The sequence below is a fragment of the Oncorhynchus nerka genome, linkage group LG19, assembly GCF_034236695.1.
Source record: "Oncorhynchus nerka isolate Pitt River linkage group LG19, Oner_Uvic_2.0, whole genome shotgun sequence".
NCBI classification, from domain to species: domain Eukaryota; kingdom Metazoa; phylum Chordata; class Actinopteri; order Salmoniformes; family Salmonidae; genus Oncorhynchus; species Oncorhynchus nerka.
Genome location: NC_088414.1, coordinates 47666331 through 47687212, shown reverse-complemented (window position 1 = coordinate 47687212; position 20882 = coordinate 47666331). Strand labels below are relative to the sequence as shown.

Here is a 20882-nt window from a genome sequence, read left to right as displayed (position 1 = left end):
CTGTGCGTGTGTGTATGTGTAGCTGTGTGTGTGTGTTTGTGTAGACGTGTGTGTGTGTGTGTGTCTGTAGGTGTGTGTGTGTGTGTGTGTGTGTGTAAGTGTAGCTGTGTGTGTGTGTTTGTGTAGATGTGTGTGTGTGTGTGTGTGTGTAGATGTGTGTAGGTGTGTGTGTGTGTGTGTGTGTGTGTATGTTTGTGTGTGTGTGTGTGTATGTTTGTGTAGACGTGTGTGTGTGTGTGTTTGTGTAGATGTGTGTGTGTCTGTAGGTGTGTGTGTATGTGTAGCTGTGTGTGTGTGTATGTGTAGCTGTGTGTGTGTGTTTGTGTAGACGTGTGTGTGTGTGTCTGTAGGTGTGTGTGTGTGTGTGTGTGTGTGTAAGTGTAGCTGTGTGTGTGTGTTTGTGTAGATGTGTGTGTGTGTGTGTGTGTGTGTAGATGTGTGTAGGTGTGTGTAGGTGTGTGTGTGTGTTATCACAGGCTGAGTCGTTACAACAGTCAGTACTACAACTAAACATCATCAATATTAGTGGAAACAAACATTTGTCTTAAGGATGTGCCAGAATTTATATATATTATTTTATTTTTTATTTATTTAAACCTTTATTTAACGAGGCAAGTCAGTTAAGAACAAATTCTTATTTACAATGGACGGCCTACCCCCGGCCAAACCCGGACGACGCTGGGCCAATAGTGTGCCACCCTATGGGACTCCCAATCACGGCCGGATGTGATTCAGTCTGGATTTGAACCAGGACTGTAGTGACGCCTCTTGCACTGAGATGCAGTGTCTCCCATTTGCTGGGCAGTTACATATATAAATATTAGTTTATACGTTATTATATCACTACTTTCCAAGTATTGTTCTGAACAAATATATATATATATATAAATAGTAATTACATTTTACACTATGAAGTCCCACAGGAGCATTGTGGGCTTCATATCTTTCACCCACAGCCCATAATACTGTCTAGTCGTCTTCTCTAGTAGTCAATCAAATATAACAACATATACTATTTACATTATTGTTGTACATTTAGGGAATTGGGAATTGGATGGGACCCACTATCCTGGTGTCGTAAGGAACGTGTCTTTCCCAACCCGAGCAAGGTGCATACATTCAGCTGGACAACTGACTAGGTATCCCCACCCCTCCCCCCTTTTCCCCAACACCGTCATCCACCATCTATTCAGCTCTAAAAACATCTGTTACCCCTGAAGGACTGGTCTCCATGACAACAGGGGGCATCATCTGTCTGCGGTAATGAGCTGGGGGGGGGGACACACACTTGGCTTTGACAGTGAATGAAAGGGAACATTTACAGGACACCCCAGCCCCTCCCCCTGGCCCTCCTCCCCCTGTTCCAGCCCCTCCCCTGGCCCTCCTCTCCCTGGCCCTCCTCCCCTGTTCCAGCCCCTCCCCCTGGCCCTCCTCTCCCTGGCCCTCCTCCCCCTGTTCCAGCCCCTCCCCCTGGCCCTCCTCTCCCTGGCCCTCCTCCCCCTGTTCCAGCCCCTCCCCTGGCCCTCCTCTCCCTGGCCCTCCTCCCCCTGTTCCAGCCCCTCCCCTGGCCCTCCTCCCCCTGTTCCAGCCCCTCCCCCTGGCCCTCCTCTCCCTGTTCCAGCCCCTCCCCTGGCCCTCCTCCCCCTGTTCCAGCCCCTCCCCTGGCCCTCCTCCCCCTGTTCCAGCCCCTCCCCTGGCCCTCCTCTCCCTGTTCCAGCCCCTCCCCCTGGCCCTCCTCCCCCTGTTCCAGCCCCCCCCTGTTCCAGCCCCTCCCCCTGGCCCTCCTCCCCTGTTCCAGCCCCTCCCCCTGGCCCTCCTCTCCCTGGCCCGCCTCCCCCATCATGTTGTCATTATGCTTTCACTGGCGGTCCCTAAATGTGGAGTATGAAATTTAAAAAATGACATGACAACAATAACAATAACTGGCCCTTCTAACAGTACAACTGGCCCTTCTAACAGTACAACTGGCCCTTCTAGCAGTACAACTGGCCCCTCTAACAGTACAACTGGCCCTTCTAACAGTACAACTGGCCCCTCTAACAGTACAACTGGCCCTTCTAACAGTACAACTGGCCCTTCTAACAGTACAACTGGCCCTTCTAACAGTACAACTGGCCCCTCTAACAGTACAACTGGCCCTTCTAACAGTACAACTGGCCCTTCTAACAGTACAACTGGCCCCTCTAACAGTACAACTGGCCCCTCTAACAGTACAACTGGCCCCTCTAACAGTACAACTGGCCCCTCTAACAGTACAACTGGCCCTTCTAACAGTACAACTGGCCCCTCTAACAGTACAACTGGCCCCTCTAACAGTACAACTGGTCCCTCTAACAGTACAACTGGCCCCTCTAACAGTACAACTGGCCCTTCTAACAGTACAACTGGCCCCAGCTTGGCCCCTCTAACAGTACAACTGGCCCTTCTAACAGTACAACTGGCCCTTCTAACAGTACAACTGGCCCCTCTAACAGTACAACTGGCCCTTCTAACAGTACAACTGGCCCTTCTAACAGTACAACTGGCCCTTCTAACAGTACAACTGGCCCTTCTAACAGTACAACTGGCCCCTCTAACAGTACAACTGGCCCTTCTAACAGTACAACTGGCCCCTCTAACAGTACAACTGGCCCCTCTAACAGTACAACTGGTCCCTCTAACAGTACAACTGGCCCCTCTAACAGTACAACTGGCCCTTCTAACAGTACAACTGGCCCCAGCTTGGCCCCTCTAACAGTACAACTGGCCCTTCTAACAGTACAACTGGCCCTTCTAACAGTACAACTGGCCCCTCTAACAGTACAACTGGCCCTTCTAACAGTACAACTGGCCCTTCTAACAGTACAACTGGCCCTTCGTACAACTGGCCCTTCTAACAGTACAACTGGCCCTTCTAACAGTACAACTGGCCCTTCTAACAGTACAACTGGCCCCTCTAACAGTACAACTGGCCCTTCTAACAGTACAACTGGCCCTTCTAACAGTACAACTGGCCCTTCTAACAGTACAACTGGCCCCTCTAACAGTACAACTGGCCCCTCTAACAGTACAACTGGCCCTTCTAACAGTACAACTGGCCCCTCTAACAGTACAACTGGCCCCTCTAACAGTACAACTGGCCCCTCTAACAGTACAACTGGCCCTTCTAACAGTACAACTGGCCCCTCTAACAGTACAACTGGCCCCTCTAACAGTACAACTGGCCCCAGCTTGGCCCCTCTAACAGTACAACTGGCCCCTCTAACAGTACAACTGGCCCCTCTAACAGTACAACTGGCCCCTCTAACAGTACAACTGGCCCCTCTAACAGTACAACTGGCCCTTCTAACAGTACAACTGGCCCCAGCTTGCCCCCTCTAACAGTACAACTGGCCCCAGCTTGGCCCCTCTAACAGTACAACTGGCCCCTCTAACAGTACAACTGGCCCCTCTAACAGTACAACTGGCCCCTCTAACAGTACAACGCTATCTGGCGTGTGTGTACCTATGTCTCACCTGGTGACTGGGGTTTAGGAGGCACCACAGCCAGCCTCTTAGGAGAGGAAGGAAGGGACCTTGTGATCTCAGAACTCCTGGGGAACTCCTTCCTCACACCTGTCATCAAACACAGCAACAAATCACAAACGGATGGACAAATGGAATTAAGCAATCAACCAATCAGAGACAATCAAAAACACATCAATTAAGCAATCAACCAATCAGAGACAATCAAAAACACATAAATTAAACAATTATAACATTTAATTAGGCAATCAACCAATTATGTTATCAGTCTGATCAATCAATATCTAATCTTCGACATTGCCCTCCTTTTCTCTCTACCAGCTCTACATATCTTCCACTTAATCAGTTTCAGCTTTTCCTTTTCCTGATAATTAGACCTGGGATTTTTATTTTTTTAATCTCTCCCTCTCAAATAAATTCAAAGGGCTTTATTGGCATGGGAAACATATGTTTACATTGCCAAAGCAAATGGAATAAACAAACAAAGACAAAAGTTAAATTAACAAGGGGAAACGTTAGTAAACATTACACTCACAAAAGTTTTTAATTAATATAGACATTTTAAGTACAGTGTTGTAACAACGTGCAAGTAGTTGAAGTATGAGAGGGAAAATAAATAAACATAAATATAGGTTGTATTTACAATGATGTTTGTGTTCCACTGGTTACCCTGTTCTCATGGCAACGGGTCACAAATCTTGCTGCTGTGACGGCACACTGCAGTATATCGCCTAACAGATATGGGAGTTTATCAATGTTTGATTTGTTTTCAAATTCTTTGTGGGTCTCATATATTTGGAAGGAGGTTAGGAAGTGCAGCCCTGTTTCCACCTCATTTTGTGAGCAGTCTTCTCAATAGCAAGGCTATGCTCACTGAGTCAGTACATAGTCAAGGATTTTCTTAATTTGGGATCAGTCACAGTGGCCATATAGCATTCCAATGTGCTATGTTTTTTGGTTGATTATTTCCAGTGTGTCCAACAGTTATCTTTTTGCTTTCTCGTATTTGGTTGGGTCTAAATATATTTATGTCCTTGCGTTTTGTGGGGTCTGTATGTGAACAGAGCCCCAGAACCAGCTGGCCGAGGAGACTCTTCTCTAGGTTCATCTCTCTATAGAAGAGGGCTTTGTGGGGTCTGTATGTGAACAGAGCCCCAGAAGCAGCTGGCCGAGGAGACTCTTCTCTAGGTTCATCTCTCTATAGAAGAGGGCTTTGTGGTGTAATGTGTTGCTTCCTGGTGGTTGCCGAATTGAACAGTCTATTCTGGATGTTGATAACTAGTGTGTATCATCCTATTTCTGCTCTGTATTGCTTGGGGGATTGGATTGTACACAAAGTATATTTTTTTGCAGAAATCTGCATGCAGAGTCTCAATTGGGTGTTTTCTGTTTAGAAACATTCTGTTTTATGTTTAGGCCTGAGGTAGGTGTAATTCTTCGTGTGCTCTAGGACAACGCTGTCTAGATGGAATTTGTATTTGTTGTCTTGACTACTGGACCTTTTTTGGAACACCATCATTTTTGTCCTACTGAGATTCACTGTCAGGGCCCAGGTCTGACAGAATCTGTGCATAATATCTGCTGTGCTACTGTAGGCCCTCCTTGGTTGGTGACAGAAGCACCAGCGTCAGCAAACAGTAGACATTTGAGTCCAGTAGGGTGAGGCCAGGTTCTGCAGACTGTTCTTGTGCCCTCACTAATTTGTTGATATAAATGTTGAAGAGTGTGGGGCTCAAGCTGCATCCCTGTCTCACCCCACGGACCTGAGGAAAAAAATCTATGTTTTTTTGTGCCAATTTTAACCGCAAACTTGTTGTTTGTGTACATGGATTTTATAACGTCATATGCTTTCCCCCCCGACACCGCTTTCCATCAATTTGTATAGCAAACAAATTGAGTCAAAAGCTTTTTGAAATCAACAAAGCATAGGAATACTTTGCTTTTGGTTTGGTTTGTTTGTCAATAAAGGTGTGCAGGGTGAATACGTGGTCTGTTGTATTTTGGTAAGAATCCAATTGGACATTTGCTCAGGACACTGTTTTCACTGAGGAAATGTTGGAGTCTGCTGTTGATGATACTGCTGAGGACTTTTATGAGATTGCTGGTGATACATATTCCACGGTAATTTATTGGGGTCAAATTTGTCTCCACTTTTTGTGGATTGGGGTGATCAGGCCTTGGTCCCAAATATTGGGGAAGATGCCAGAGCTGAGGATAATGTTGAAAAGTTTAAGAATAGCCCATTTGAATTTGTGGTCTCTATATGTGAACATTTGAAGTTTTTTACATTCCATAAAAGTAGAGACTCAGAGCTACAACATGGTATATCACGCACTACAGTTGAGGAACAATGGGAAAGTTATTCTGCTTTGAACGTTGATCAACTTGTAACCTCACTTTTGAGAAAAAGGCCTGTGAATGTTTTGGTACCTACAGAAGAGCTCTTCTTTGTCTACACCCATTTAGCATCGTTCACACCCTCTTAAGCTTTAGCTCCGCCCATCTCTTTAAGGATTGATTTGACCATTCTGTCCTAACAACAGCAGTCAAGCACCCAAGCTAACTGGCTAACAGTTGTCGCAGTGACATTCTACTAAAATGGACACTTGCATAGTGAAGTCTTTTTTTAAGGCATGTAGCTAGCTAGCTAATCAATGAACCATAATCATAACTCATGACGTTACTACCCTGCATGAATCTGCAGGTAGCTAACCAACCAGTTTCAATGTTAGCTAGCTAACATTAGGCTATAGCCAGCTAACATTAGGCTATAGTCAGCTAACATTAGGCTATAACTAGCCAAGGATCGAGGCAAAGATGAATGGAGGAAAGTACAGAGATCCTCGATGAAAACCGTCTCTAGAGCACTCAGGACCTCAGACTGGGGTGGAGATTCACCTTCCAACAGGACAACGACCCTAAGCACACAGCCAAGACAACGCAGGAGAGGCTTCGGGACGAGTCTCTGAATATCCTTGAGTGGCCCAACCAGAGCCCGGACTTGAACCCAATCGGACATCTCTGGAGAGACCTGAAAATAGCTGGGCAGCGACGCTCCCCATCCAACCTGACAGAGCTTGAGAGGATCTCCAGAGAAGAATGGGAGAAACTCCCCAAATACAGGTGTGCCAAGCTTGTAGCGTCACATACCCAAGAAGATTTGAGGTTTTAATCACTGCCAAAGGTGCTTCGACAAAGGGTCTGAATACTTATGTAAATGTGATATTTCATTTTTTTTTAAATAAATGTGCAAACATTTCTAAAAACTTGTTTTTGCTTTGTCATTATGTGGTTTTGTGTGCTGATTGATGAGGGGGAACACATTATTTAATCAATTTTAAAATAAGTCTGGAACGTAACAAAATGTGGAAAAAGTCAAGGGATCTGAATACTTCTCGAATGCGCTGTATAACATTCTATTGGCTGCAAGAATTTTGTATAACTATATAAATTGAAGAACAAACTTTTGAATCCAGCGTCGTTCCGTGTATCAGTCAGGGGAGGGGCAGGGACAGGGGGAGGGGCAGGGACAGGGGAGGGGCAGGGACAGGAGGAGGAGGGACAGGGACAGGGGGAGGGGCAGGGACAGGGGAGGGGCAGGGACAGGAGGAGGAGGGACAGGGACAGGGGAGGGGCAGGGACAGGAGGAGCAGGGACAGGGGAGGGGCAGGGACAGGGGGAGGGGCAGGGACAGGAGGACGAGGGACAGGGACAGGGGGAGGAGGGCCAGGGGAGGGGCAGGAACAGGGGGAGGAGGGACAGGGGGAGGGGCAGGAGGGACAGGGGGAGGGGCAGGAACAGGGGGAGGAGGGACAGGGGAGGGGCAGGGGGGGAGGGGCAGGGACAGGGGGAGGGGGACAGGGGGAGGAGGGCCAGGGGGAGGGGCAGGAACAGGGGAGGAGGGACAGGGGGAGGGGCAGGTACAGGGGCAGGAGGGACAGGGGGAGGGGCAGGAACAGGGGGAGGAGGGACAGGGGGAGGGGCAGGTACAGGGGCAGGGGCAGGGACAGGGGAGGAGGGACAGGGACAGGAGGAGGGCCAGGGGAGGGGCAGGAACAGGGGAGGAGGGGGGGGGGGCAGGTACAGGGGCAGGAGGGACAGGGGGAGGGGCAGGAACAGGGGAGGAGGGACAGGGGGAGGGGCAGGTACAGGGGCAGGAGGGACAGGGGAGGGGCAGGAACAGGGGAGGAGAGCCAGGGGGAGGGGCAGGGACAGGGGGAGGAGGGCCAGGGGGAGGGGAAGGAACAGGTTGGAGGAGGGCCAGGGGAGGGGCAGGAACAGGGGGAAGGGCTGGGGGAGGGACAGGGGGAGGGGCTGGGGTGTCCATGTGCCATGGAATCGGTACATCAGAAATATCTTCCCAACTATTTTGTCATCTATATGGCACAGGTCCTTCATGTGTACTATGTGTGGTTAATGTGCACTATGTGCGGTTAATCTGTACTATGTGTGGTTAATGTGTACTGTGTAGTTAATGTGTACTGTGTGTAGTTAATGTGTACGGTGTGTAGTTAATGTGTACTGTGTATAGTTAATGTGCATGGTTTGTAGTTAATGTGTACTGTGTGTAGTTAATGTGTACTGTGTAGTTAATGTGTACTGTGTGTAGTTAATGTGTACTGTGTAGTTAATGTGTACTATGTGTAGTTAATGTGTACTGTGTAGTTAATGTGTATGGTGTGTAGTTAATGTGTACTGTGTGTAGTTAATGTGTACTGTGTAGTTAATGTGTACTGTGTGTAGTTAATGTGTACTGTGTAGTTAATGTGTACTATGTGTAGTTAATGTGTACTGTGTGTAGTTAATGTGTACTGTGTGGTTAATGTGTACTGTGTAGTTAATGTGTACTGTGTGTAGTTAATGTGTACTGTGTAGTTAATGTTTACTGTGTGTAGTTAATGTGTACTGTGTAGTTAATGTGTACTGTGTGGTTAATGTGTACTGTGTAGTTCATGTGTACTGTGTGTGTAGTTAATGTGTACTGTGTGTAGTTCATGTGTACTGTGTGTAGTTCATGTGTACTGTGTGTAGTTCATGTGTACTGTGTAGTTCATGTGTACTGTGTGTAGTTAATGTGTACTATGTGTAGTTAATGTGTACTGTGTGGTTAATGTGTACTGTGTGGTTAATGTGTACTGTGTAGTTAATGTGTACTGTGTGTAGTTAATGTGTACTGTGTAGTTAATGTGTACTATGTGTAGTTAATGTGTACTGTGTGGTTAATGTGTACTGTGTGGTTAATGTGTACTGTGTAGTTAATGTGTACTGTGTAGTTAATGTGTACTATGTGTAGTTAATGTGTACTGTGTGGTTAATGTGTACTGTGTAGTTAATGTGTACTGTGTGGTTAATGTGTACTGTGTAGTTAATGTGTACTGTGTAGTTAATGTGTACTGTGTGTAGTGCATGTGTACTGTGTGTAGTTAATGTGTACTGTGTGGTTAATGTGTACTATATAGTTTATGTGTACTGTGTAGTTAATGTGTACTGTGTGTAGTTAATATGTACTGTGGGTGGTTAATGTGTACTGTGTAGTTAATGTGTACTGTGTGGTTAATGTGTACTGTGTAGTTCATGTGTACTGTGTAGTTCATGTGTACTGTGTGTGGTTAATGTGTACTGTGTGGGTAATGTGTACTGTGTGTAGTTAATGTGTACTGTGTGGTTAATGTGTACTATGTGTAGTTAATGTGTACTGTGTGGTTAATGTGTACTGTGGGTGGTTAATGTGTACTATGTGTAGTTAATGTGTACTGTGTGGTTAATGTGTACTGTGTAGTTCATGTGTACTGTGTAGTTCATGTGTACTGTGTGTGGTTAATGTGTACTGTGTGGGTAATGTGTACTGTGTGTAGTTAATGTGTACTGTGTGGTTAATGTGTACTGTGTGTAGTTAATGTGTACTGTGTGTAGTTCATGTGTACTGTGTGGTTAATGTGTACTGTGTAGTTCATGTGTACTGTGTGTGTAGTTAATGTGTACTGTGTGTAGTTCATGTGTACTGTGTGTAGTTCATGTGTACTGTGTGTAGTTCATGTGTACTGTGTAGTTCATGTGTACTGTGTGTAGTTCATGTGTACTGTGTGTAGTTCATGTGTACTGTGTAGTAGAGGGGCAGGTACAGGGGCAGGAGGGACAGGGGGAGGGGCAGGAACAGGGGAGGAGGGACAGGGGGAGGGGCAGGTACAGGGGCAGGAGGGACAGGGGGAGGGGCAGGAACAGGGGGAGGAGAGCCAGGGGAGGGGCAGGGCCAGGGGAGGGGCAGGGACAGGGGAGGAGGGCCAGGGGAAGGCGAAGGAACAGGTTGGAGGAGGGCCAGGGGGAGGGGCAGGAACAGGGGGAAGGGCTGGGGGAGGGACAGGGGGAGGGGCTGGGGTGTCCATGTGCCATGGAATCGGTACATCAGAAATATCTTCCCAACTATTTTGTCATCTATATGGCACAGGTCCTTAATGTGTACTATGTGTGGTTAATGTGCACTATGTGCGGTTAATCTGTACTATGTGTAGTTAATGTGTACTGTGTAGTTAATGTGTACGGTGTGTAGTTAATGTGTACTGTGTGTAGTTAATGTGTACGGTGTGTAGTTAATGTGTACTGTGTGTAGTTAATGTGTACTGTGTGTAGTTAATGTGTACTGTGTAGTTAATGTGTATGGTGTGTAGTTAATGTGTACTGTGTGTAGTTAATGTGTACTGTGTGTAGTTAATGTGTACTCTGTGTAGTTAATGTGTACTGTGTGGTTAATGTGTACTGTGTAGTTAATGTGTACTGTGTGTAGTTAATGTGTACTGTGTAGTTAATGTGTACTGTGTGTAGTTAATGTGTACTGTGTAGTTAATGTGTACTATGTGTAGTTAATGTGTACTGTGTGGTTAATGTGTACTGTGTGGTTAATGTGTACTGTGTAGTTAATGTGTACTGTGTGTAGTTAATGTGTACTGTGTAGTTAATGTGTACTATGTGTAGTTAATGTGTACTGTGTGGATAATGTGTACTGTGTGGTTAATGTGTACTGTGTAGTTAATGTGTACTGTGTAGTTAATGTGTACTATGTGTAGTTAATGTGTACTGTGTGGTTAATGTGTACTGTGTAGTTAATGTGTACTGTGTAGTTAATGTGTACTGTGTGGTTAATGTGTACTGTGTAGTTAATGTGTACTGTGTAGTTAATGTGTACTGTGTAGTTAATGTGTACTGTGTAGTTAATGTGTACTATGTGTAGTTAATGTGTACTGTGTGTAGTTAATGTGTACTGTGTGGTTAATGTGTACTGTGTAGTTAATGTGTACTGTGTAGTTAATGTGTACTGTGTGGTTAATGTGTACTGTGTAGTTAATGTGTACTGTGTGGTTAATGTGTACTGTGTAGTTAATGTGTACTGTGTAGTTAATGTGTACTGTGTGTAGTGCATGTGTACTGTGTGTAGTTAATGTGTACTGTGTGGTTAATGTGTACCATATAGTTCATGTGTACTGTGTAGTTAATGTGTACTGTGTGTAGTTAATATGTACTGTGGGTGGTTAATGTGTACTGTGTAGTTCATGTGTACTGTGTAGTTCATGTGTACTGTGTGTGGTTAATGTGTACTGTGTGGGTAATGTGTACTGTGTGTAGTTAATGTGTACTGTGTGGTTAATGTGTACTGTGTGTAGTTAATATGTACTGTGTGTTGTTCATGTGTACTGTGTGTGGTTAATGTGTACGGTGTGTGGTAATGTGTACTGTATAGTTAATGTGTACTGTGTAGTTAATGTGTACTGTGTAGTTCATGCGTACTGTGTAGTTCATGTGTACTCTGTGTGTAGTTCATGTGTACTGTGTGTGTAATTCATGTGTACTGTATGGTTAATGTGTACTCTGTGTGTAGTTCATGTGTACTGTGTGTGTAGTTCATGTGTACTGTGTGTAGTTCATGTGTACTGTGTGTAGTTCATGTGTACTGTGTGTAGTTCATGTGTACTGTGTAGTTCATGTGTACTGTGTGTAGTTCATGTGTACTGTGTGTAGTTCATGTGTACTGTGTAGTGCATGTGTACTGTGTAGTTCATGTGTACTGTGTGTAGTTCATGTGTACTGTGTGTAGTTCATGTGTACTGTGTGGTTAATGTGTACTGTGTAGTTAATGTGTACTGTGTAGTTAATGTGTACTGTGTGTAGTTAATGTGTACTATGTGTAGTGCATGTGTACTGTGTGGTTAATGTGTACTATATAGTTAATGTGTACTGTGTTGTTAATGTGTACTGTGTGTAGTTAATATGTACTGTGGGTGGTTAATGTGTACTGTGTAGTTCATGTGTACTGTGTGTGGTTAATGTGTACTGTGTGGGTAATGTGTACTGTGTGTAGTTAATGTGTACTGTGTGGTTAATGTGTACTGTGTGTAGTTCATGTGTACTGTGTGTAGTTAATGTGTACTGTTTGTAGTTCATGTGTACTGTGTGTGGTTAATGTGTACTGTGTGTGGTTCATGTGTACTGTGTAGTTAATGTGTACTGTGTAGTTAATGTGTACTGTGTAGTTCATGTGTACTGTGTGTGGTTAATGTCTACTGTGTGGGTAATGTGTACTGTGTGTAGTTAATGTGTACTGTGTGGTTAATGTGTACTGTGTGTAGTTCATGTGTACTGTGTAGTTCATGCGTACTGTGTAGTTCATGTGTACTGTGTAGTTCATGTGTACTCTGTGTGTAGTTCATGTGTACTGTGTGGTTAATGTGTACTCTGTGTGTAGTTCATGTGTACTGTGTGTGTAGTTCATGTGTACTGTGTGTAGTTCATGTGTACTGTGTAGTTCATGTGTACTGTGTGTAGTTCATGTGTACTGTGTAGTTCATGCGTACTGTGTAGTTCATGTGTACTGTGTAGTTCATGTGTACTCTGTGTGTAGTTCATGTGTACTGTGTGGTTAATGTGTACTCTGTGTGTAGTTCATGTGTACTGTGTGTGTAGTTCATGTGTACTGTGTGTAGTTCATGTGTACTGTGTAGTTCATGTGTACTGTGTGTAGTTCATGTGTACTGTGTAGTTCATGTGTACTGTGTAGTTCATGTGTACTGTGTGTAGTTCATGTGTACTGTGTGTAGTTCATGTGTACTGTGTGTAGTTCATGTGTACTGTGTGTAGTTCATGTGTACTGTGTAGTTCATGTGTACTGTGTGTAGTTCATGTGTACTGTGTGTAGTTCATGTGTACTGTGTGTAGTTCATGTGTACTGTGTAGTTCATGTGTACTGTGTAGTGCATGTGTACTGTGTAGTTCATGTGTACTGTGTGTAGTTCATGTGTACTGTGTGGTTAATGTGTACTGTGTAGTTAATGTGTACTGTGTAGTTAATGTGTACTGTGTGTAGTTCATGTGTACTGTGTGTAGTTCATGTGTACTGTGTAGTTAATGTGTACTATGTGTAGTGCATGTGTACTGTGTGGTTAATGTGTACTGTGTGGTTAATGTGTACTATATAGTTAATGTGTACTGTGTAGTTCATGTGTACTGTGTGTAGTTAATATGTACTGTGGGTGGTTAATGTGTACTGTGTAGTTCATGTGTACTGTGTAGTTCATGTGTACTCTGTGTGTAGTTCATGTGTACTGTGTAGTTCATGTGTACTGTATGTGCATATGAGCCTGTGCATGCCTCACCAACAGGTGACCCTCTGGGCTGAGCAGGCAGGTATCTTCGAGGCAGAGCTGGGGTAGATGGGGGCTGTAGATTACGGGTGGCATAGTTTGGGGGTCCCCCTCCTCTCTGGGGGTCTGTACAGGGTGGGTTGGTCACTCTGTAGAGGGGAGGGTCCACACACACACTGGGCCCTGGGGAAAACAGAGGACACATTTACACAGTTTATCAGAGTAAAGGGGAAACAAAGACAGTTTAACAGAGTTAAAAGGGGAGACAGAGACAGAGACAGTTTAACAGAGTTAAGGGGAGACAGAGACAGAGACAGTTTAACAGAGTTCAGGGGAGACAGAGACACCTTAACAGAGTTAAGGGGAGACAGAGACAGTTTAACAGAGTTAAGGGGAGACAGAGACAGAGACAGTTTAACAGAGTTAAGGGGAGACAGAGACAGAGACAGTTTAACAGAGTTAAGGGGAGACAGAGACAGAGACAGTTTAACAGAGTTAAGGGGAGACAGAGACAGAGACAGTTTAACAGAGTTCAGGGGAGACAGAGACACCTTAACAGAGTTAAGGGGAGACAGAGACAGTTTAACAGAGTTAAGGGGAGACAGAGACAGAGACAGTTTAACAGAGTTAAGGGGAGACAGAGACAGACACAGTTTAACAGAGTTAAGGGGAGACAGAGACAGAGACAGTTTAACAGAGTTAAGGGGAGACAGAGACAGTTTAACAGAGTTAAAAGGGGAGACAGAGACAGAGACAGTTTAACAGAGTTAAGGGGAGACAGAGACAGAGACAGTTTAACAGAGTTAAGGGGAGACAGAGACAGAGACAGTTTAACAGAGTTAAGGGGAGACAGAGACAGACACAGTTTAACAGAGTTAAGGGGAGACAGAGACAGAGACAGTTTAACAGAGTTAAGGGGAGACAGAGACAGAGACAGTTTAACAGAGTTAAGGGGAGACAGAGACAGAGACAGTTTAACAGAGTTAAGGGGAGACAGAGACAGAGACAGTTTAACAGAGTTAAGGGGAGACAGAGACAGTTTAACAGAGTTAAGGTGAGACAGAGACAGAGACAGTTTAACAGAGTTAAGGGGAGACAGAGACAGTTTAACAGAGTTGAGGGGAGACAGAGACAGAGACAGTCTAACAGGGTTAAGGGAGACAGAGACAGAGACAGTTTAACAGAGTTAAGGGAGACAGAGACAGAGACAGTTTAACAGAGTTAAGGGAGACAGAGACAGTTTAACAGAGTTAAGGGAGACAGAGACAGTTTAACAGAGTTGAGGGGAGACAGAGACAGATACAGTCTAACAGGGTTAAGGGGAGACAGAGACAGAGACAGTTTAACAGAGTTAAGGGGAGACAGAGACAGAGACAGTTTAACAGAGTTAAGGGGAGACAGAGACAGTTTAACAGAGTTGAGGGGAGACAGAGACAGAGACAGTCTAACAGGGTTAAGGGGAGACAGAGACAGAGACAGTTTAACAGAGTTAAGGGGAGACAGAGACAGAGACAGTTTAACAGAGTTAAGGGGAGACAGAGACAGTCTAACAGGGTTAAGGGGAGACAGAGACAGAGACAGTCTAACAGAGTTCAGGGGAGACAGAGACAGAGACAGTTTAACAGAGTTAAGGGGAGACAGAGACAGAGACAGTTTAACAGAGTTAAGGGGAGACAGAGACAGTCTAACAGGGTTAAGGGGAGACAGAGACAGAGACAGTCTAACAGAGTTCAGGGGAGACAGAGACAGAGACAGTTTAACAGAGTTAAGGGGAGACAGAGACAGAGACAGTTTAACAGAGTTAAGGGGAGACAGAGACAGTTTAACAGAGTTGAGGGGAGACAGAGACAGAGACAGTCTAACAGGGTTAAAAGGGGAGACAGAGACAGAGACAGTTTAACAGAGTTAAAAGAGGAGACAGAGACAGAGACAGTTTAACAGAGTTCAGGGGAGACAGAGACAGAGACAGTCTAACAGAGTTCAGGGGAGACAGAGACACCTTAACAGAGGTAAGGGGAGACAGAGACAGAGACAGTTTAACAGAGTTAAGGGGAGACAGAGACAGAGACAGTTTAACAGAGTTAAGGGGAGACAGAGACAGAGACAGTTTAACAGAGTTAAGGGGAGACAGAGACAGAGACAGTTTAACAGAGTTAAGGGGAGACAGAGACAGACACAGTTTAACAGAGTTAAGGGGAGACAGAGACAGAGACAGTTTAACAGAGTTAAGGGGAGATAGAGACAGAGACAGTTTAACAGAGTAAAGGGGAGACAGAGACAGTTTAACAGAGTTAAGGGGAGACAGAGACAGTTTAACAGAGTTGAGGGGAGACAGAGACAGAGACAGTCTAACAGGGTTAAGGGGAGACAGAGACAGAGACAGTTTAACAGAGTTAAGGGGAGACAGAGACAGAGACACTTTAACAGAGTTCAGGAGAGACAGAGACAGAGAGAGTTTAACAGAGTTAAGGGGAGACAGAGACAGTTTAACAGAGTTAAGGGGAGACAGAGACAGAGACAGTTTAACAGAGTTAAGGGGAGACAGAGACAGTTTAACAGAGTTAAGGGGAGACAGAGACAGAGACAGTTTAACAGAGTTAAGGGGAGACAGAGACAGAGACAGTTTAACAGAGTTAAGGGGAGACAGAGACAGAGACAGTTTAACAGACTTAAGGGGAGACAGAGACAGTTTAACAGAGTTAAAAGGGGAGACAGAGACAGAGACAGTCTAACAGGGTTAAAAGGGGAGACAGAGACAGAGACAGAGACAGTTTAACAGAGTTCAGGGGAGACAGAGACAGAGACAGTCTAACAGAGTTCAGGGGAGACAGAGACACCTTAACAGAGGTAAGGGGAGACAGAGACAGAGACAGTTTAACAGAGTTAAGGGGAGACAGAGACAGAGACAGTTTAACAGAGTTAAGGGGAGACAGAGACAGTTTAACAGAGTTAAGGGGAGACAGAGACAGAGACAGTTTAACAGAGTTAAGGGGAGACAGAGACAGAGACAGTTTAACAGAGTTAAGGGGAGACAGAGACAGAGACAGTTTAACAGAGTTAAGGGGAGACAGAGACAGAGACAGTTTAACAGAGTTAAGGGGAGACAGAGACAGAGACAGTTTAACAGAGTTAAGGGGAGACAGAGACAGTTTAACAGAGTTAAGGGGAGACAGAGACAGAGACAGTTTAACAGAGTTAAGGGGAGACAGAGACAGAGACAGTTTAACAGAGTTAAGGGGAGACAGAGACAGAGACAGTTTAACAGACTTAAGGGGAGACAGAGACAGTTTAACAGAGTTAAAAGGGGAGACAGAGACAGAGACAGTCTAACAGGGTTAAAAGGGGAGACAGAGACAGAGACAGAGACAGTTTAACAGAGTTCAGGGGAGACAGAGACAGAGACAGTCTAACAGAGTTCAGGGGAGACAGAGACAGAGACAGAGACAGTTTAACAGAGTTAAGGGGAGACAGAGACAGAGACAGTTTAACAGAGTTAAGGGGAGACAGAGACAGTTTAACAGAGTTAAGGGGAGACAGAGACAGTTTAACAGAGTTAAGGGGAGACAGAGACAGAGACAGTTTAACAGAGTTAAGGGGAGACAGAGACAGAGACAGTTTAACAGAGTTAAGGGGAGACAGAGACAGAGACAGTTTAACAGAGTTAAGGGGAGACAGAGACAGTTTAACAGAGTTAAGGAGACAGAGACAGAGACAGTTTAACAGAGTTAAGGGAGACAGAGACAGAGACAGTTTAACAGAGTTAAGGAGAGACAGAGACAGAGACAGTTTAACAGAGTTAAGGGGAGACAGAGACAGAGACAGTTTAACAGAGTTAAGGGGAGACAGAGACAGTTTAACAGAGTTAAGGGGAGACAGAGACAGAGACAGTTTAACAGAGTTAAGGGGAGACAGAGACAGTTTAACAGAGTTGAGGGGAGACAGAGACAGAGACAGTCTAACAGGGTTAAGGGGAGACAGAGACAGAGACAGTTTAACAGAGTTAAGGGGAGTCAGAGACAGAGACAGTTTAACAGAGTTAAGGGGAGACAGAGACAGTTTAACAGAGTTAAGGGGAGACAGAGACAGTTTAACAGAGTTGAGGGAAGACAGAGACAGAGACAGTCTAACAGGGTTAAGGGGAGACAGAGACAGAGACAGTTTAACAGAGTTAAGGGGAGACAGAGACAGTCTAACAGGGTTAAGGGGAGACAGAGACAGAGACAGTCTAACAGAGTTCAGGGGAGACAGAGACAGAGACAGTTTAACAGAGTTAAGGGGAGACAGAGACAGAGACAGTTTAACAGAGTTAAGGGGAGACAGAGACAGTCTAACAGGGTTAAGGGGAGACAGAGACAGAGACAGTTTAACAGAGTTAAGGGGAGACAGAGACAGAGACAGTTTAACAGAGTTCAGGGGAGACAGAGACAGAGACAGTTTAACAGAGTTAAGGGGAGACAGAGACAGTTTAACAGAGTTAAGGGGAGACAGAGACAGTCTAACAGGGTTAAGGAGAGACAGAGACAGTCTAACAGAGTTCAGGGGAGACAGAGACAGTCTAACAGAGTTAAGGGGAGACAGAGACAGAGACAGTTTAACAGAGTTAAGGGGAGACAGAGACAGTTTAACAGAGTTAAGGGGAGACAGAGACAGTCTAACAGAGTTAAGGGGAGACAGAGACAGAGACAGTTTAACAGAGTTAAGGGGAGACAGAGACAGAGACAGTTTAACAGAGTTAAGGGGAGACAGAGAAAGTCTAACAGAGTTAAGGGGAGACAGAGACAGAGACAGTTTAACAGAGTTAAGGGGAGACAGAGACAGAGACAGTTTAACAGAGTTAAGGGGAGACAGAGACAGAGACAGTTTAACAGAGTTAAGGGGAGACAGAGACAGAGACAGTTTAACAGAGTTAAGGGGAGTCAGAGACAGAGACAGTTTAACAGAGTTAAGGGGAGACAGAGACAGAGACAGTTTAACAGAGTTAAGGGGAGACAGAGACAGAGACAGTCTAACAGGGTTAAGGGGAGTCAGAGACAGAGACAGTTTAACAGAGTTAAGGGGAGACAGAGACAGAGACAGTTTAACAGAGTTAAGGGGAGACAGAGACAGAGACAGTCTAACAGGGTTAAGGGGAGACAGAGACAGATTAACAGAGTTAAGGGGAGACAGAGACAGAGACAGTTTAACAGAGTTAAGGGGAGACAGAGACAGTTTAACAGAGACAGAGACAGAGACAGTTTAACAGAGTTAAGGAGAGACAGAGACAGTTTAACAGAGTTAAGGGGAGACAGAGACAGTTTAACAGAGTTGAGGGGAGACAGAGACAGAGACAGTCTAACAGGGTTAAGGGGAGACAGAGACAGAGACAGTTTAACAGAGTTAAGGGGAGACAGAGACAGAGACAGTTTAACAGAGTTAAGGGGAGACAGAGACAGTCTAACAGGGTTAAGGGGAGACAGAGACAGAGACAGTCTAACAGAGTTCAGGGGAGACAGAGACAGAGACAGTTTAACAGAGTTAAGGGGAGACAGAGACAGAGACAGTTTAACAGAGTTAAGGGGAGACAGAGACAGAGACAGTTTAACAGAGTTAAGGGGAGACAGAGACAGAGACAGTTTAACAGAGTTAAGGGGAGACAGAGACAGTTTAACAGAGTTAAGGGGAGACAGAGACAGTCTAACAGGGTTAAGGGGAGACAGAGACAGAGACAGTCTAACAGAGTTCAGGGGAGACAGAGACAGTCTAACAGAGTTAAGGGGAGACAGAGACTGTTTAACAGAGTTAAGGGGAGACAGAGACAGTCTAACAGAGTTAAGGGGAGACAGAGACAGAGACAGTTTAACAGGGTTGAGGGGAGACAGAGACAGAGACAGTCTAACAGGGTTAAGGGGAGACAGAGACAGAGACAGTTTAACAGAGTTAAGGGGAGACAGAGACAGAGACAGTTTAACAGAGTTAAGGGGAGACAGAGACAGTTTAACAGGGTTAAGGGGAGACAGAGACAGTTTAACAGAGTTAAGGGGAGACAGAGACAGTTTAACAGAGTTGAGGGGAGACAGAGACAGTCTAACAGGGTTAAGGGGAGACAGAGACAGTTTAACAGGGTTAAGGGGAGACAGAGACAGTTTAACAGAGTTAAGGGGAGACAGAGACAGTTTAACAGAGTTCAGGGGAGACAGAGACAGAGACAGTCTAACAGAGTTCAGGGGAGACAGAGACACCTTAACAGAGGTAAGGGGAGACAGAGACAGAGACAGTTTAACAGAGTTAAGGGGAGACAGAGACAGTTTAACAGAGTTAAGGGGAGACAGAGACAGTTTAACAGAGTTAAGGGGAGACAGAGACAGAGACAGTTTAACAGAGTTAAGGGGAGACAGAGACAGACACAGTTTAACAGAGTTAAGGGGAGACAGAGACAGAGACAGTTTAACAGAGTTAAGGAGAGACAGAGACAGAGACAGTTTAACAGAGTTAAGGGGAGACAGAGACAGAGACAGTTTAACAGAGTTAAGGGGAGACAGAGACAGTTTAACAGAGTTAAGGGGAGACAGAGACAGAGACAGTTTAACAGAGTTAAGGGGAGACAGAGACAGTTTAACAGAGTTGAGGGGAGACAGAGACAGAGACAGTCTAACAGGGTTAAGGGGAGACAGAGACAGAGACAGTTTAACAGAGTTAAGGGGAGACAGAGACAGAGACAGTTTAACAGAGTTAAGGGGAGACAGAGACAGTTTAACAGAGTTAAGGGGAGACAGAGACAGTTTAACAGAGTTGAGGGGAGACAGAGACAGAGACAGTCTAACAGGGTTAAGGGGAGACAGAGACAGAGACAGTTTAACAGAGTTAAGGGGAGACAGAGACAGTCTAACAGGGTTAAGGGGAGACAGAGACAGAGACAGTCTAACAGAGTTCAGGGGAGACAGAGACAGAGACAGTTTAACAGAGTTAAGGGGAGACAGAGACAGAGACAGTTTAACAGAGTTAAGGGGAGACAGAGACAGAGACAGTTTAACAGAGTTCAGGGGAGACAGAGACAGAGACAGTTTAACAGAGTTAAGGGGAGACAGAGACAGTTTAACAGAGTTAAGGGGAGACAGAGACAGTCTAACAGGGTTAAGGGGAGACAGAGACAGAGACAGTCTAACAGAGTTCAGGGGAGACAGAGACAGTCTAACAGAGTTAAGGGGAGACAGAGACAGAGACAGTTTAACAGAGTTAAGGGGAGACAGAGACAGTTTAACAGAGTTAAGGGGAGACAGAGACAGAGACAGTTTAACAGAGTTAAGGGCAGACAGAGACAGTCTAACAGAGTTAAGGGGAGACAGAGACAGAGACAGTTTAACAGAGTTAAGGGGAGACAGAGACAGAGACAGTTTAACAGAGTTAAGGGGAGACAGAGACAGTTTAACAGAGTTAAGGGGAGACAGAGACAGAGACAGTTTAACAGAGTTAAGGGGAGTCAGAGACAGAGACAGTTTAACAGAGTTAAGGGGAGACAGAGACAGAGACAGTTTAACAGAGTTAAGGGGAGACAGAGACAGAGACAGTCTAACAGAGTTAAGGGGAGACAGAGACAGAGACAGTCTAACAGGGTTAAGGGGAGACAGAGACAGTTTAACAGAGACAGAGACAGAGACAGTTTAACAGAGTTAAGGAGAGACAGAGACAGTTTAACAGAGTTAAGGGGAGACAGAGACAGTTTAACAGAGTTGAGGGGAGACAGAGACAGAGACAGTCTAACAGAGTTAAGGG

General features: G+C 45.2%; 1 protein-coding gene across 1 annotated transcript in view; it reads right to left on the bottom strand.

The window, feature by feature from the left end:
- mtus2a (microtubule associated tumor suppressor candidate 2a) overlaps nucleotides 1-20882 on the bottom strand; it is a 229655-nt gene that overhangs the window by 33281 nt on the left and 175492 nt on the right. Inside the window, exons 7-8 of the mRNA XM_065005061.1 lie at nucleotides 13146-13316; nucleotides 3496-3594 (exon numbers count right to left, since the gene is read on the bottom strand). Of these exons, the coding sequence (XP_064861133.1) occupies nucleotides 3496-3594; nucleotides 13146-13316 (270 nt within the window). The remainder of the gene's footprint in view (nucleotides 1-3495; nucleotides 3595-13145; nucleotides 13317-20882) is intronic.